We start from the raw sequence: 19,251 nt of genomic DNA, 5'->3' as shown, positions 1-19,251 counted from the left end.
AAGATTAAAACTACCTCAGGCACTACTGCAGCTCAACCTGCTCCTTCTGATTAAAGACTCAGCAATGAATTGCTAATCTCTGAGGCAAATAGCTTCACTGTCCAGCCTGTAGGGGACAGCACAGTAGTGTTGCTGTCTCAGAGCTGGGCTCAGTTCAGTGATCTGGGTTCAATTCTGATCTCTGGTGTTGACTGCGTGAACTTTGAACACTCTGTATTTGTGTGGGTGTGCCCTGGGATGCGAAGGAGTCGGGTGGCAGGAGTCTGCATGAGCCTGAGTGATAGCAGCGAAGATCACAAAGCTACACGGCGAAATAAATGAACATTAAACAAAAATAAACAAGGAACAATGACTACTGGCACAAATATCCTCATAAAGGTCAGTACGAATGTGTCTAAAGCCAGTACCCCTTGTTGATATATCGCTCTTCTGAGAATGTGGATCGACAGCAATGGTGGCCTTTGCCCCCCCGGACAGGCAGAAGAACTGAGCTCTAGCTTCACTGCTAGTGCAGTGAGAATTGAAAATTGTACAAGATGCAGTGGACTCACTCACTTTGCTGTCCTTGAGACTATCTGAAGCAATATGCAATATGTAATCAATCAAAGCAAATTAAAAGCCCCCAATTAATTTAACAAGAACAGAGGCAAACAGGCCTCAGGTATCTAGATACCACTCATACCTTTCACCTTGCTGGGTGGAGTTTACCACCCTCTCCTTTTCCACAGACCTTCCCAGCCCATCAATATACATCCTATGGAGTGCCTTAAAATAATTTCCAATGTATATTCTGATATTCTACTGCTGAAGTAACTCAGCTGAACTTTGATTTCTATAACACAGTGCTCTGGATTTCTGGGTTGGTTCGCTTCCGGGAACCAGTGTCAAAAACCAGGAAAGAGGTAGAATTTCTTCATCAGCGTGGCTCTCTCCTTCACAGGCAGTTGTCTGGTAAATTCCGTGAAGGACTGCTGCACCTGAGGGGGTAAAAAAGGAGAAATTGCAGTTACCGAATGAGATTTACAGCAAAAGGTCCTAACGGTATCAATGGTGCCCATGAATCCAGAACACAAGCTTAGCATGGCACCAGGCTATACATTCCTAATAATTCAGTCACATACTCCTTCATTATATTTTCATATACATTCATATTTCATTATCTTTGCTAATACTTCACTTTTCTGAAGCAGGGTACTTGCCCATCCCTCTCTATTGCTCCTTTGCTCACTCTCCACAATAATATTGCACTGTCAGAGTAAACCTAAAAATGGATGCACAGGGAGATAGGAACTATATTTTAGTCTATTAGAATAGCAGTCTCCAGGTGTTGAATTCTCCAGTAAACTTCAATTATTTTTAAAATATTTTGAATGTGGAAGTTCTTTTTAGCTATTTTACTAAACGTATATGAAAGCTACTATGTGTGGTCACATAAAGTTCTGGTATCCACTCCAGACAGTAAGGCAGTAATTCTCTGTAAGTTTATAAGCTGGCAGCAGGTTTTCACTGAAAAAGGGAGGGTATGCACCAAAAATATGTTTCATTTATGAGGAGAAACTGGTTAGGCTGGGGTTGACTTCTTTGGAAAAAGGAAGGCTGAATGGTGGTGGGGGTTGGGGATCTAAGAGATAGAAAAAAAATTATGAGAGACATAGACAGGGCAGATAGTAAGGCAGATGCTGGTATTTGGGCTGGTGGAACTCTGTGGGCCATGCAGCATTTGAGGAAGGAACGATGCTGTTGACATTTCAGGTCAAAACCTTGCATCAGGACTGAGAGTGGAGACATGAGGTGGCCAGTATGGAGAGAAGGAGAGCAGCAGAAATGGATTTTGAGGTAATTAATGGACTGAGGAGGGGTGTGAAATGAAAGGGAGGTAGAGAAAGCAAACAGAGATGGAGTAAGACCCATGGCTGATGTCTCTAAAACCAGAAGCCGAATTCAGCTTGTTTTCTTAGAGGGGAAATCTAGCCTGCCAAATCTGTTGGAATTCTTTGAGGAAGTAACAGACAGGATAGACAAAGGAGAGTCAGTGGATGTTGTTTACTTGGATTTTCAGAAGGCCTTTGACAAGGTGCCACACATGAGGCCGCAAAACAAGATAAGAGCCCACAGTATTGCAGGAAAGATAGTAACATTGATACAAGATCAGCTGACTGGTGGGAGACAAAGAGTGGGAATAAAGGGGGCCTTTTCTGGTTGCCTGTCTGTGACTAGTAGTGTGCCACAGGGACTGGTGTTGGGACCACTTCTTTTCATGATATATGTCAATGATTTGGATGATGGAATCGGTGGAGAAGCAGGGCATGTTGAGGAAGCAGTAAGACAGAAGGACTTGGACAGTTTGGAGAATGGGCAACTAAGTGACTGATGGAAAGCGTATAGTCATGCACTTTGGTAGAAAGAAAGACGTAACTATTTTCTAAATGGGGACCGAATTCAAAAATCAGACGTGCAGAGGGACTTCAGAATCCTTGTGCATGATTCCCTAAAGGTGGTAAGAAAGGCAAATGTAATGTTAGCATTCATTTCAAGAAGGCTAGAATATAAAAGCAAGGTTGTAATGCTGAGCCTTTCTACAGCATTGGCCAGACCACACTTGGAGTACAGTGAGCAGTTTTTGGCTCCTTATCTAAGACACGTATTGGCATTGTAGAGCATCCAGAGGAGGTTGTCAAGGTATGAAAGGGTTTGATGGCTCCAGCTTGTACTTGCTGGAGCTTAGAATAATGGGGAGGAATCTCATTGAAACTACCAAATACTGAAAGACATAGATAGAGTGGACGTGTAGACGATGTTTCTTATGGTAGGGGGATCTAGGACCAGAGGGCACAGACTCGGAAAAGAGGAACATCCCTTTACAATAGAGATGAGGAGACATTTCCTTAGCCAAAGGGTGGTGATTCTGTGGAATTCAATGCCACAGATGGCTGTGGAGGCCAAGTCATTGGGTATATTTAAAGCAGAGGGTAACAGGTTCTTGATTATTCAGGGTGTCTAAGGTTATGGGGAGAAGGCAGGAAAATAGAGTTGAAAGGGATATTAAAGAAGCCTTGATGGAATGGCAGAGAAGACTCAATGGGTCAAATGACTAATTCTGCTTCTATGTCTTTTGAGCTTATGGCATGTGTTTAAGGTGAGGAGCGAGAGGATCAAAGGGAGGAAGAATGTGTTTGGATTCTGGAGAGCTCTGCCTGACAGGATGATGGAGACAGGTATTCTCACATTTAAGAAGCATCTGGGAAAACAGGTAAATTATGAATGTCTAGAAGGCTATGGACTGAGTGCTGGTAAAAGGGATTAGTCCAGCTCGGACTTAACGATTCACCATTGTAGAGGTGGCAGTCCAAAGGCCTGCCTCTCTGCTGTTTGACTCTATGATCCTATAACACAATGGAACTATGTCTTAGGATAGTCAGGAGATCTCCTGGTACAACATCACCATTATTTGTGGAGGTTGTTGACTGGACTGCCAACAAGGGAAGATACTCACAGATGAACAACCTTGTTTCACACCTGACAGAGGTTAACTCTTAATTAGTGGACATTTTGATGGTTTGTGAACTTACTCCCCAATCTGGAACATAACATACTGTTATAGAAGGCATTCAGCTTCAGTTATGTAGGACATTGACGAGGCCACATCTGGACTACTCTGTTCAATATTAGTCTCCTCAGTTAAGGAAGCATATGAATACATTGGAAACAGTTCAGGGAGGCCACAGTTGGGGGACTACCCTTCTGTCAAAGAGTTGTCATTTTTAGGAATTCTTAAAGGCTAGCAGAATAATAATAATAATAATAATAATAATAAGCTTCCGTTAGTCTCATGAGACCATGGATTTGCGCCTTAAAGTTTCCAGGGCGCAGGCCTGGGCAAGGTTGTATGAAAGACCAGCAGTTCCCCATGCTGCAAGTCTCCCCTCTCCACGCCACCGATGTTGTCCAAGGGAAGGGCATTAGGACCCATACAGCTTGGCACCAGTGTCGTCACAGAGCAATGTGTGGTTAAGTGCCTTGCTCAAGGACATACACGCTGCCTCGGCCAAGGCTTGAACTAGCGACCTTCAAATCATTAGACGAACGCCCTAACCACTTGGCCATGCGCCAACACAAAGGCTAGCAGTAGGGCAATTTTATTCAGTCAGATTCTTGATGAGAAGAGGGTGAGAGGTTACCAAGAGTATGTGGGAATGAAGAGCTGAGGTTGCAATCTGATCAGCAGGCTCAGTGGAACAGCAGAGCAGAGCAGGTGCAAGGGGCAAGGTGGCCCACACCTTCCAGTTCATGGTGGCATTCTAAGTCTAGGAGGGAGCAGGGAAGGCAAGAGGCAGGGTTGTCACGGCTGTTCAGGTAATGGTGATGCTGGTGAATCTGAGCTTGATGGAGCTTTCATGTTGAAGGTGATGGTTCTTTCCAGTTCCTGGGTGGATGATGAACAAGTCTTAGGGAAGGTATCATTGAACGTCAGAGTATAGTAGCTTTTATCTTCCTCTTCTCATAAGGACCTAATGTCAAAGCAGAGCATCTTCAATCATGTGGCCACATCTTATGCTGCACACCATGCTGGAATGTTTGACCTTGAAGTTGACAGCTTAGAAACATAGAAACATAGAAAATAGGTGCAGGAATAGGCCATTCAGTCCTACGAGCCTGCACTGCCATTCAGTATGATCATGGCTGATCATCCAACTCAGAACCCTGTACCTGCCTTCTCTCCATATCCTCGATCCCTTTAGCCACAAGGGGCTGTATCTAACTCCCTCTAAAATATAGCCAATGAACTGGCCTCAACAGTTTGCTGTGGCAGAGAATTCCACAGATTCACCAATCTCTGTGTGAAGAAGTTTTTGCTCATCTCGGTCCTAAAAGGCTTCCCCTTATCCTTAAACTGTGACCCCTCGTTCTGGACTTCCCCAACACTGGGAACAATCTTCCTGCATCTAGCCTGTCCAATCCCTTTAGAATTTTATACGTTTCAATAAGAACCCCCCTCAATCTTCTAAATTCCAACGAGTACAAGCCCAGTTCATCCAGTCTTTCATCATATGAAAGTCCTGCCATCCCAGGAATCAACCTGGTGAACCTTCTTTGTACTCCCTCTATGGCAAGAATGTCTTTCCTCAGATTAGGGGACCAAAACTGCACACAATACTCCAGGTGTGGTCTCACCAAGGCCTTGTACACCTGCAGTAGTACCACCCTGCCCCTGTACTCGAATCCTCTCGCTATGAATGCCAGTCTCTGGAAGGCTTTTCATTCTGACTTGTTTTGACAGCAGCGGTGCTACGCTGCGGCTGTTTGCTCCGCTGTGACATCAAGTTCTAGAAGATTGTTTTTGAGCCCATCACCATGTAATATCAGTAACTCTTCTGCCACCAGGCAATTCCAGAAACACTTCTACGTCATCCATGCCTGCGTCCTCAAATCCTGCCCTATGTATCAACTTGATCGGCCTTCTTGGAGATTTTCAGATTCCTAAATCCATGGAAGTCATGCAGACTCTGGCCATAATCTACACCATATATAATCACAAGAGGCACTGACAGAGTCAATGACAATCTAGTTGAGGTTTTGTTATTGCCACTTGACTCCAAAATGCATGCCTCATACTCAAAACAGATAGCAAACCTGAAACATCTTTATAGCATCTGATACACATGGGTTGTAACAATGGAATGGCATTAAGGGGCGACAATGCAACCTAGATGTTTTTAGCCATATCCTTAATGTTAACGTAATGTCTGCAGCTTTGTTGACAACGAACAGGACTTTGTTGCCAAGGTTTTTCCTTATGCAATATTGCTTGGAGAAGAGTGGGAAGAGGATCAAAGTAAGATCATCTTGGTAAACTAGCACTGATGCCCAGGTTCTTTAGTTTGATTGCTACATGACTAGAAGAGTGGCCTTTGAGTTCTCGTTTAGAGCTCTCGGGTCAAGATTAAGAGGCTTAGGATTTCAGCCATCCGCAGCAATGGCTCCAAGGAGAAAAATAAGTTGAACTTTGGCAGCTTTGAAGCCTGAAGTAGTTTCTCATCCCTGCAGATGAATGTGTGTGAGGGTATCTTCTTCCAAACGGGCAGCATCTCATCCACGCTAAGCACTGTGCACTGTGGATGATACAACAGTGGTTGGCCTGATCTCGGACGAGGATGAAACAGCCTACAGGTTTGAGGTGGATCATCTGACGGCGCGGTGTAAGGACAACGACCTGGTCCTTAACACTTCTAAACCAAAAGAGATGATCATTGACTTCAGGAGATCAAAGGACAGAGTACACACCCCCTTCTATATACATGGAGAGGTAGTGGAAAGTGTGGAAAACCTAAAGTTCCTTGGAGTTACGTTGTCGAAACAGCTGACATGGACCACCAACACCTCGCTGCTTGTAAGAAAAGGCACAACAAAGACTCTTCTTCCTCAGAAAGCTGAAACAGGCCAAACTTCCACAAAAGCTGTTGCTTAACTGCTACAGAAGCACAATTGAAACCATCCTGACCAACAGTGCCACAGTGTGGTATGCCAGCTGCACAGCCGCTGAGCGACAAGACCTGCATCGCGTGGTGAAGGCGGCCCAGCGAATTGTCAAGATGGAGCTCCCGGGACTGGACACCATCTATTCCAGCAGACTCAGGAGAAAAGCAATCAGCACAACCAGAGACACCACACACACCGGCCACTCCCTGTTTGACCCGCTGCCATCCTGCAAAAGGTTCAGGACACTAAAAGCCAGAACAAATAGACTGAGGAACAGCTTCTATCCCAGAGCTGTGGCCTCCATCACACCACTCCCACAGAACAATGACTGAAACTGTGAGCAGACACATGCATACACAAGGACTCAAATTTTGCACTAACGGCACTTTGTGCATCACTGTGATATTCTGGTGCTGCTGCAACTTACTTTCTGTTACCTATCTATTTAATACTGTTTTTCTATTACTGTCTTGTTTTTGTCTACCACTTTATTTAATTGCCTGAGAGGAAGCCAAACAGCTTCATTGTACCTATGTATAATGACAATAAAGATCATTCAATTCAATTCAATTCACTTGCTTAGGACAGTAGCTACTATTATCAATCACTTGTTTCAATTCTTTTGAAAAAGTTCTTCTCTCACACTCTCTATCTCTTCAACTAGAAAAATAAATAAGCGGATAGGTATATTTCTTGAAATGTTCAAACCACTTTCAGAAGATACATTGTTCCTTTATGTTTTTTCCTTACATACACTCATCTTTCCTCATCAAACTCAAGGCACTTGCAATTGATTCTGGTCTCCTAACTACGCACTTAATCTTTCTTCGATTTCCTCCCGATTATGTACCTGCTCGTTGTAGCATGTGATTCATTTCCTGGAGTAGCATTGCTCCACACTCAATTAAATTTTATTTCCAACTGTGTCCACAGTCAATTATATCAACCATCTGTGGCTTATTTAATATATATTTAAGTCAAAAGTCTACTGTAAACAGCAATGTACTTTAGAGAAGCTGTCAGTTGAACAGACAGTGACCTTTCTTAATGTGGCTGTTTTTATAAATTGTGGATATGTACAGTACCTTAATAAGTCAATTGTATGGCACAATGTGCAGCTGTTGGTGCCGCCGTCATATAGCACTAACAATGTGGGTTTGACCTTACTTCCTGCCTTATCTGTTTGGTTTTACATTTTCTCACTGTGACCATATCTGTCTCCCCTGGTGTACCCAGAATGTACCGATAGGTTAACTGGCAGATGTACTGTTAATTTCTCCAGTGAATAGCAGGGTAATTAGGAGAGAATTAATGAACATGCAAGAGAAGTTAAAGGAAAATAATAGGAGATGTGACAAATGGCAATGTTCTGAGATCCAGCATGGGTTTGATGGGTTGAATGGCCTCCCCATATCATCAAGATATGCAAACTGAAGTCTATGAATCAAACATTCATAAATGAAGGGAGACCTGTAATCTTCAATCAATTGCATTCATTACTAAGATTCCAGAATTGGATTTTGGAGGGATTACATTTGAAGATTGGAATTTGCAGGTGATGGATTTCAAAATATTCTAAGAGTAGCTCAGACATGGAAGCATCCTGTAATGCATAATAGGACTTCCTTTCTCTCTCACTCTTTGATTTTGCTTGTGGCAGGAGAATGAACTGAGAAATGCCGTGGATTGCCCAGGCATTTTCCAGAGAGAAGAACAAATTGAAAATAAAAATACCACCTGCCTCCTGGCTGGTGGTTAGTTCGAAGGAGGAGTGTTGCTGGAGCCTATGAAGCAATTACCTTGTCGCTTCCCATCCCACTATGATCTCAATAATCCCTGCAAAAGCTATTTGTCCTCTCTTACCTTGAAGAACAGCTCCTCAATATGATCGTTGCATGCGTTTTGCCTCATAACGTCAATCAAATGCTGGATGAATATGCTTCCCTTCTCAACATGCCTAAGGGCCACGCTGTCTGCGGAGACAAGGTCATCAGCGTTAGTACTGAAAAAGGAGAATTTCTGTCAACCGCCAGGGGCAAAGAAGCCACAACAATGAACCAGCTTATGAATGGTGCCAGTTGATTAGATCATTGATGAGCAGCAGAACATCAGTAAAATCACTCGGTTGTCAGTTTATTATGCAAGGTCACCAAAATCCTCCTTTGATACACATAATGGAATATATGTCATGCACTTTCAGAAATTATCCAGGTTTCCTGAGATAACAGTATAGCATTAAAAGTAAACATATCTATTTTTTTCCCTGATCACTAAAATTAATTGAATAATATTCAGTTTAGCAGAATAATATACTGTACATTAAACTCAATTATTTAAAAAGTAAAATATATGTGGACTTGGATTTCATTGTGCTAGTTGGTAATGGATTTATTATTGTCACATCTACCATGCAATACAGGCTTAGTTTACACGTCATCCAGATAGATCATTCCTCACATAAGTATATCAGAGTGGCACAAAGGGGAAACAATAATAGAATGCAGAATATAGTGTTAAAGTTACAGAGAAAGTCCAGGGCAAGTGAACAAATAAGGTGCAAGGGGCACGATGAGGTGGTCTGAGGCACACTCAGACCCCTTACAAAAATAATAGTACAAGGATACATTTAAAAGCAGCACAATACTTTTTACACTGCTAAAACAAGAACTATGTGCTCTGTCACAAGCTGTATGAAGAACTTACATAAGGCTGTAGGATTACTGCATTCCCCGCTGGGAAGAAATCAAGAGCTTAAGGTTGGCGGTAATTTTTTCAATTAGTGGTTCTCTACCTTTCCCTGCTCATAGCCATCTTGTGACTTTCATTTACGTCTGTGGCCCCAACCCGCCTTAGTCTCTATTATTTGTTAAAGTTTTATATGGTCAACTGTAATAAGTATTCTAATATAGGGTCAATATTTATGTTTTAACAGGTTATAGGTATTGCTATATGTTAAATATAATTTTACCGATGCATGAGAAAAATAAAACTGTTTCAAAGCTCTAAATAGGATGTTTTATTTATAATACACATAATATTTTTCCAACCAGCAACAAAAAGCACTTATTACTGTTACTTTGGGTATTTTGTGAGATCCTTGTGACTCATGTAGTCCAGCGAGTTTTTGAGTATCTGGTTGCAGCTTGGTTAAAGATAATCAAAGATCACCTCTTTTCACAACATCACCACGGTTAAGAGCTTTTGATAGCAGATGAAGAGCTTGACTAAAACCACATTCAGATAGATAAGAGATGGGAAACCCAATATAAAACAACTCTGCTTTCTCCCAAAGTTGTGGTAACTTATTTTGAACATCACTAGTTATCCAGAAATGTTGCTTGCAGTGTTTGGACTTTGCTTGAGCTGTTATATCACTCTGCAGCTCAGTAAGATATTCTTGCAATGTGGTGTCAACATCATTCACATTGACCCCAGATAGGTCCACCGCCCGGTTGAGAAGATGCATCTCCAGCAAGTCTCTGAACTGAAATACCACATCAGTGTGCAGTTGTTTCAAATGGTCCAGATATACAATGCAATTCTATTTTAAGAGTGGCCAGTGATGAAAATTGCATAAACTTGAGACGTCCAATATCACGCTGAACAGTTTGAGTTTTCCAAGGAAAGCAGTAATAGCCTCTTTGCAAGATATGAAATTGCAATTTTTCCTTGTAACTGTTTGTTTAATAAATTCATTTTTCAAGTATATCCAACAGGTAAAATTATGTCAGAGTTAGCAGCAACAATTTGCTCTCCAAGCAGCTTATCACTTACAGATGCTACAATACTATCCTAAAGTGCAACAAAGCAACCAAGACAATTACCTTTAGATAACAATCAGACCTCATCATGTATTAATAGCCATTCAAAATCTTCTTCGCTTTCCTCACAAAGTTGTCAAAAAAGATGATCTTCAAGTGCATTTGATTTGATGAAGTTGTCAGGCATTATTACAGGAGCAAGGGTGTCATGCAAACGTTCTCTCAGTTTTTTTGCAACCAAATGCTGATGGTGAATGACACATTATATGCAAGGAAATGTCAGAAACAGCATTGTTTAAATGAGCAATGAATCTTCCCACCGTTGAAGCAGCACAAACAGTTGTACAAGCCATTATATTTCCTGCCTGCAGTTTCTGTTGTAAGTTTTACTGTTATGAACGAGAGTGCATATGACATTATTCAAGCCATTCCCTTGAGTAAGTCAACAGCATCAAGACATGTTGAAGTGTCGGATGATGTGGAAAAACAACTAGTTGCACAACTGCAAGTTAAGAAGTTTTTCCTGCAAATCGATTGAATATACATCTAAAAATAAAACTAGTTTTTTAGACAGTTATCAGATACATGCCATAAATATTTGTTAATGCTATTCTGTATGCAAATTCTATTTGGCAATAAACAGTGTGTACTCACTAAGTATGCCAAGTATCAAAATATGATCGCTAAAGATAAAATAATTCAAAATATGATAAGTGTCAGGAATTTAACGGAAGCTGTAGTGTTAGATAGTGACTACACATGTTCTATCCTCTCTGCAGTTTCGTTGTTTCTGGCAGAGGACTCCACTGCAATAAGTGCAGCCTTCGTGTCACGTTTTATAAGTATTATAACATTCACAGGCAAGGAATGCAAACAGAAGCAGCCTCCTGCTTCATACTTGCTGACCGGCCTTGCTGCAGGCAGCCTCGCCCAATTTTCAGTATGCTTGCGATACTCATAGCTGTTTCAAGTAGATGACTACAACATGGGTTATGCCAGGCTTTCCATATTAATCACTTTCTGATAAGGGTTTTGATATGGAAAACCTGGCAACTTCTGGCAGTCTTTCAGTTAGAATTAGATATAGATGCTTCTCAACAAACATGTAATTATCGATAACAAAGTAACCATAATCACTAGCTGGTGGACCATGTTGCAGGGTCACGTCCGTCTGCTCACTGTAGAATCAGTGATTTGGGGGTGGATGTGGAGCAGGGCTCAGCAGGCTGCCTGTAGGGGTGTGAACGGTGAATTGTGCATGGTCTTGCAGGAGCAGAGATAATGACTGACATGCTGCCTTTCACCCCCTACACACACACAAGCTAAACTGTTTTGCTGCCTAATTTGGCATATTTTCCCATTACTTTCATTTGGGGTTCCAATTCAATTACATATTTTAATTTATTTTTATTTATATATTTTAGTAATATTTCATTAAAACAGTAAATTTATCATAGCGCATTCAGAAACTCCTGTGACCCCCATTTTCTTGATTTTTATTTGTGGCCCTACAAGATCCAGCACATGAATTAATGAAAAACTAGACAACAGAATCAGTGAAAACCGTACACAAAGACTGACAAATAACCAATGTGTAAAAGAAGACAAACTACAACTTTAAAAATAACCAAATAAGCAATACAGAGAACACAAGTTGTACAGTCCTTGAAAGTGAGTCCATAGGTTGTGGGATCATTTCAGAGTTGAGATAAGTGAAGTTATCCACTCTGGTTCAGAATCTTGATGACTGCAGGGTAATAACTTCCTGAATCTGGTGGTGTGGGACCTAAGACCCATGTATCTCCTTCCTCATGGCAGAGTCCTTGACGATGGATGCTGCGTTCTTGAGATAGTGCTCCTTGTTGATGCGCTCACTGGTGGGGAGGGATATGTCTGTTAGGACTGTGCTGTGTCCACCACGTTTTGTAGGTGTTTCTCTTCGCGCATTGGTGTTTCCATACCAGGCCATGATGTAACCAGCAAGGGCTCTCCATCTTGCATCTATAGAACTTTGTCAAAATTGTAGATGACATGCCAAATCTGCGCAAACTTCTGAAGATAGTAGAGGTGTTGCAGTGCCTTCTTTGTGATGGTATTCACGTGTTGGCCTTAGGGCAGAACCTCTGTCATGATTACACCAAGGAATATCCAATCCCCTAATTAGGATTGGCTCAGGGACTTAGGCTTTCCTCCTCCTGTAGTCAACATTCAGCTCTTTACTTTTGCTGACGTCGAGTGTGAGGTTAAGTGGCACTATTTTCAATCTCCGTCTTGTATGCTGATTCGTCACCACCTTTGATTCAGCCAACAAGTTCAAATTTATTGTCAATCAACCATACATATGTATACAGCTAAACGAAACATCGTTTCTTGGGGCCAAAGTACAAAACACAGTACATGTAGTCACACACAATCACAAAATAATATTAGCACAAATACCTGAGAGACATGGCCTGAAGATTGGCAGGTTGACATAAAATGTAAAGTGCAAGTTTATGTAAACCAGTGTAATGTTACAGATACTATTATAATAAAAAGCAAGCAGTAGTATAAATATGTGAAGCAGCAGCAATAAAAGATGAAAAAGCCACCAGGGCATTCAGATATGTGTGCTGGGTGGCAGCAGGGTGTTAAGGACTCCAACAGCCTGGGGAAATAAGCTGTTACTGAGCCTGACAGTTCTGGTTCTTAAGCACCGGTACCTTCTGCCTGACGACGGGAGGTCAAAGTGATCGTGGGAGGGGTCGTTGACCATGTTGGAGGTAAAGTGCATGTAGCTCTTCTGATATATGTGCTAAACGGGGAGGAGAGAGACCCAAATGATGTTTTTAACAGTCCTGACTCTCTGTTGCATAGTCTTGCGATCTGATACATTGCAATTCCATTATCAGATGGTGATACAGCTGTCAAGACACTCTCAATGGCGATCCGGGTAGAATGTAGTGAGAATGGGGGGGTGGGGGGGTAGGGGAGGAGCTTCATTTGCCTCCATCTTCTCAGGAAGTGGATTTGCTGCTGTGCTCTCTTGGCTAAAGAGGTTGTGTTGAGGGAGAAAATGAGGTATTTGGAGGAGGCGTTAATGTGCAGTAGTGAGTGGTCAGCCTGCACCCCTTCCTGAGATTCACAATCATCTCTTTAGTCTTGTCCACATTGAGACTCAGGTTGTTGTATTTACACCAGACCACAAGCCACTCCTTCTCCTCCCTGAAAGCTGTTCCAACATTGTTGCTGATGAGGTCAACCACGGTTGTGTTGTCTGCGAATTTAATGATGTGGTTAGAACTGAATTTAGCAGTAGATTCGTATGCCAGCAGTGTGAACAGCATACAAACCTGGGGCTGCCGGTATTCTGCGTGATGGAGCCAGGGATGTTGCCAGGAAGGACTATCTGTGATCTCTTCTTCAGGAAGTCCAAGATCCAGATCTACGAGGGAAATGTTGAGACCCAACACGGACAGATTCCCACCAGTTTCTGGGGAATGATTTATTGAAAGCAGAACTGAGGTCAATGAACAGCATTCTGACAAAGGAAACGCCATTGTCCAGGTGGGACAGGACTTTGTAAAGTCTGGAGGCTATGACATTGTCAGAGGACTGATTTGGGTGATATACAAATTAGGAGGAGTCCAGTGTAATAGGAAAGCTGGATTTAGCGCAGTTCATGACCAGCTAGTTCAAGCACTTCATTATTCCTGAGGCCAGTGCCATGGGATGGTAGTCACTGAGGCAGGATACAATCGGCTTCTTGGGCACTGGGATGATGGTAGTGGTGGTGAGCCTGCGGGGACAGTGGTCTGATTCAGGCAGATGTTAAAATGTCAGTGAAAACATCTGCTAGCTGGGCTGCACAGTCTCTGAGCACACGGCTGGGTATGTTGTCAGACCCCACAGCTTTACATGGGTTAATCCTGGCTAGGATCTTCCTCACAGGATTACAGCCTTACAGCCTGACAGAGTGCGTTCACCATGGTTGGAAGGGGAGTCTTTCTCGCCAACACATCAATTAGTGCATCAAAATGTGTACAGAAGATTTTCAGCCCATCAGGAAGACAGGTGTCACTGTCATTGATGCACAGGGTGGTCTGACGACAGTGGTGTCGTCTGCAAACTTAAATATGGCCATTAGAGCTGTACTTAGCCATACAGTCCTAAGTATAAATTGAGTAGATCAGGGTGCTAAGCACACAGTTGTGGTGCACTTGTGCTGATGAAGATTGTAGAGGAGATTTTATCAATCCACACCAACTGGGTTCTTGCAAGTGAGGAAGTCAAGGATCCAGTTGCACAAGGAGGTATCGAGGCAGAGGTATTGGAACGTAGTGATTAGTTCTGAGGGGATGATAGTATTGAATGCTGAGCTGTAGTCAATGAAGAACACCCTGGTGTATGTACCTTCATTGTCCAGATGTTCCGGAGCTGTGAAGAGCCAATGAAATAGCATCTGCTTTTGATTTGTTGCTATGGTAGCCAAACTGGAGTGGATACAACTCACACCTCAGGCAGGAGTTGATATGCTCAAGATCAACCTCTCAAAGCACCCCTTTAAAGTGGATGTAAGTCATGGGTTCCAAACCTGGGGTCCACGGACCCTTGGGGTTAACAGTACCTGTCTATGGCATAAAAAGGTTGGGAACCCCTGATGTACAATAAATGCTGCTGGAAGATGGTCACTGAGGCAGGTTATCACATTCTTCTTGTGACTGGTATGATTGAAATAGGTGGGTACTTCAGACTGTCAAAGCAGGGGTTGAAGGTGTCAGAAAACACTCCATCCAGTTGATTAAAGAACCGTCTCCACACTGGTTACAGAGCAGTTCCAAAGGATGCACGGCAAAAACAAAGGAGAGGGAGGACACAGTGATCCTCTGCGTGCCTGGGAACTTCCTAAGTGATAATCTATCCTATCTAACTACTTGTGGTGATTGACCCCAATTTTCTGAGTTGATACACTGATCTAGGGGCCACGCAAACTATCTTTTGAACCATATGTAAAATACTATAATCTTTTTAGAGGTTTTTTAGGGTCACAAAAAATAAAATCCCTGAAAACTGGCAAAAGTCTATTTCCAACACTGGAAGTCCCTGTTAAGATAATCTGTAATAACCATGTTGAATAGGAAATACTAGAAAAAAAAACTCAGCTGTTCTACTTTAAATTGTGGCAAGGTAGACTTTCTGTGCACTTGAGTTAAGAGCCAAGTATATTATTTTAATGACAGGTGTAAGTATTTAGTCTTTTGCTAACAAACTTCTCCCACTCCTAATTGAGGTAAATTGAAACAAACCTTTAAAGGACATGAGATTTCAAACAGGTCCAATCTCTCAGATCCCTGTCATTTCTTCTAGGTTCCTGCCAGTTCCAATCTCTTCAATTTTCTGTTACCTTCTTTAACGGCTAACCAAGTTAGAATGTTCCCAGAAATGAACTCAGTCATGCTGTTGTGAAACACACTTATTCATGAAGTGCCTGGTTACCTGGTGTGGTGGAATAGAAACAAATGAAGTCACTTTCCCGGTGTACTTGGTAAAAAGGACCTTCTTCCTCGTAATCAATGTGGGGCTCAGGAGTTGCTGAATCACTGACATAGGCGTGACCAAGGTTCCCTGCAAAGCAATTGCACAACTTATTGATGGAGATTAACCCGTGGCAATAATACAAACAGCACATCATGACTGATTAGTATTTTTCCACTCAGTAACATTATTTATGAGAACACACCGGATCACCAGGAACAGCCTTTCTGGTAATCTTATCAACATTCCCTCTCTATGACTAATTTAAGATGGAAAATAAAAAGCGAATCATTTGCAGCAATATTGAACTATTTTTTATCTACATTGAACCAATGAAATTGTAAAGGATAACCACTGTAAAATGGATGCTCTCATAAAGGTGAGTTCTTGGAGCCTGGGGATCAGTTGCCGTTTGGTACAGTAAGTGATTAAGTAGTAAGAATTCTGCATTTAGAGTCATAGCGTGCTTCAGTGCAGGAACAGGCTCTTTGGCCCATCCAATTCATGTTATTCTGGCTAGTAACATCAACCTGTACCTTGACCATAGGCCTCCATAACGCTCCCATCCATGAACTTATCCAACTTCTCCAAAATGTTGCAATCGAACCTGTAAATGTATGGATCTATTGCTTTTCGAGCAATGACCTCCCCCGCTTAGCACTGTGTATTGATCTGTTGTCTGTGAGTGTGCTATTGCCTACACATCACATTGTTCTTTCACTCGCTCGCTGCAATGTGAATACACCAGTTAAAGCCATTTCCCTTGTGTGTGCTTTTATTTAATTGATATGTAGCTGTGCACAGACACAATGGAACCCACGTCCACCATTTCCTCTGGCAGCCCATTCCACAGTCGCACTACCCTCTAAGTCAAGGGTTCCCAACTTTTTTTATGCCATGGACCAACCCCCCCTCCCCCCAATATTAATCAAGGGGTCTGTGGACCCCAGGTTGGGAACTCATGCTCTAAGTGAAGATGTTCTTACTCAAGGTTCCCTTAAATATTTCACCTTTCACCCTTAACCTATGACCTCTTGTTGCAGTTTCATCCAACCTAGGTGCAAAAAGCCAGCTTGCATTTACCTTATCTATACCCCTCATAATTCTGTATGCCCCTATCAAGTCTCAGCACATTCCTCCATACTCCAGGGAAAATATCCTATCCTATTCAACCTTTCCCTATAACTCAGGTCCTCAAGTCCCAGTAATATCAGGGATGATGCCTGGGTATGTCCAGTCCGGTGGTATTTATACCCCTGTATTCCGTCGTTCCTGATTGGTTAGTCCTCATCCAATCAGGTTTCCACTCTCCCACCTTGCTTACAGTCAAACTCCAGTTCTTACTTAGTGCGAGACCTTTGTCGTTGTTAAAATTCTTTTCCTCTAGTTTTATTTCACTGGCTTCCTTTACCAGGTGGCCTCAAAAGCCTTTGGCGTGGCACAATAGTTTTGTGCTGTCGAAGCCAATCCTATGGCCATTGCAAATGTATGTTCTGCTATCGCTGATTTCTCCAGGTAACCCAAACAGATACACCTCCTGTGCTTCTTGATGCGTGTTTCCACTATGTGTACCGCCTGGCCGATGAGTTCCTCCAGCTTTTTGTGTGTGTTGTGCGTGTATTTCCAGCATCTGCAGATTTTCTCTTGTTTGTGATCAGAACGGGGAAATGTGATTTAAGTGACTTTGACCACAGACTGATTGTTGATACCAGACGAGGTGGTTTGAGTATTGTAGAAACTGCTGATCTCCTGGGATTTTCACACACAGCAGTCTCTAGAATTTAGAGAATAGTGTGAAAAATTTGAAAAGAAATCCAGTGAACGACAATTCTGTGGGCAAAAATGCCATGTTAATGAGAGAGGTCAGAGAAGAATGGCCAGAATGGTTCAAGCTGACAAGAAGGTGACCGTAACTCAAATAACCACACGTTACAATAGCGGTGTGCAGAGCAGCGACTCTGAATGCACAGCACATCAAACCTTGAAGTGTATGGGCTACAGCCAGTAGAAGACCACAAGCATGCACACAGTGGCCACCTTATTAGGTAGAGGAGGTACCCAGTAAAGTGGCCACTGAGTATATATGGAAAATTGTCACTGTGTTGTTTCAGTTTGAAGGGGGAACAATTAAGGAGTAAAGATCAGCATAAAATTCATTCTATGATTAAGAAAGGAAAATATGTATAATTGTTTGGGAAATTAAACTAAAAGGTTTGCCAGTAGACGAGCAACAATTTCACAAAATACAAAACTCCACATAAATATTGATCCACCTATCGCCAATTAGGTTGAGGACGCCATTAGATAAAAAGAAGATTATCATAGTGTGGTCAAGGAGCAAAGTAAACCCAAGGATTGGAAGTGTTTTAGGAAGAGGTAACAGACTGCCATGTATCTTATAGAAATGACAGACCATTAGATCAGAGAGAAATGGATTACCAAAAAGGAAAAGAATCACAAAAAATAAATCTTAGAGGCAAATAGATGGGAAGTTATGATGGAAAAATTAAAAATAATAGAGGAGTCAGCAAATATCTGACTACACTGCAGCATAGTAAATGCAGCAGAGATTGTCAGGAGTTTGGATTTAAAGGATGGTGAGGCACAGAAAATCATTCTTATCACCAAAATAAATTACTGGGGCAACTACAGTGAATAAAAGCTACCATATTCCTTGAATCTAATAACTTGAATCCTAGGAACCAGAACTGTTGGCGGTAGTGATAGTGGAAGTATTAGTTATGATCTTCCATAATTGTACTGTCCTAGCTGACATGCAGAACATTTAACATTTATGGAATAACGTTCAACACAGTTAGTCAAATGTTTTTTTGTTCCTGCCTATTAGTAGGCACCATTTGCTGGGCCATGATCCATTCGTAAATTATATTATTGACTAAAATGAAGAAGTAAAGTGTACTGTCTCCAAGTTTACTGAAGGTACAAAGCTAACTAGATAGGTAAACCAATGAGGAGTAGGAGTAAGGAGTCTGCAGTGGCAGATACTTGCGGTTAGCAAATGGACAAGTATTTTGTAAATGAAATATTAATTTTGAGACTTTGGTGGGAAAACTAGAAAAACTAATTTTGTTAAGACAGAAAGAAGTAGTAAATGTAAATGCATTGACAAATCTTGTTTTGCATACAAACATTTAGGAAGGAAGCTGTTAGTCTCTCTCAGAAGGGAATGCAGGAGGAGATCTTTCTGGAGTTATGTAGAGCTCCAGAGAGAACCCATTTGCAAGGATAAGTAGGAAACTGTAGTTTAGATCCATAAAATTGATTCCTTAGATGAGGGGAGAAGAGATTGAACATGTTTGTTCTGCAGTGACTGTGGCAAGATTCATAGCTAGATGCTGATAAGATTTTTACTCATATTGTAGAATCTGGAAGGAGGGACATGGTCTCAGGATAAGGAAACATACTTCTAGACCAAGACAAACTGACAATATTTTGAAAAAGGATCTAGTGCTCTCCCAGCATATATGATAAATAAACT

At 41.9% G+C, this 19,251-nt stretch overlaps 1 protein-coding gene across 2 annotated transcripts in view; it reads right to left on the bottom strand.

Moving 5' to 3' along the window:
* Nucleotides 1-371: 371 nt before the first annotated feature.
* Nucleotides 372-19,251, bottom strand: part of LOC134336725 (caspase-1-like) — a 55,767-nt gene continuing 36,887 nt past the window's right edge. For both annotated transcript variants that reach the window (XM_063031137.1, XM_063031138.1), the window contains exons 6-8: nucleotides 15,714-15,842; nucleotides 8,341-8,450; nucleotides 372-977 (exon numbers count right to left, since the gene is read on the bottom strand). In XM_063031137.1, coding sequence (XP_062887207.1) covers nucleotides 885-977; nucleotides 8,341-8,450; nucleotides 15,714-15,842 — 332 coding nt within the window. In that variant the 3' untranslated portion in view covers nucleotides 372-884. The remainder of the gene's footprint in view (nucleotides 978-8,340; nucleotides 8,451-15,713; nucleotides 15,843-19,251) is intronic.

This window comes from Mobula hypostoma, chromosome 23 (assembly GCF_963921235.1).
Source record: "Mobula hypostoma chromosome 23, sMobHyp1.1, whole genome shotgun sequence".
Lineage (NCBI taxonomy): Eukaryota > Metazoa > Chordata > Chondrichthyes > Myliobatiformes > Myliobatidae > Mobula > Mobula hypostoma.
Note: the sequence above shows the minus strand (reverse complement) of the source record. Positions and strands in the feature narration are given on the sequence as shown.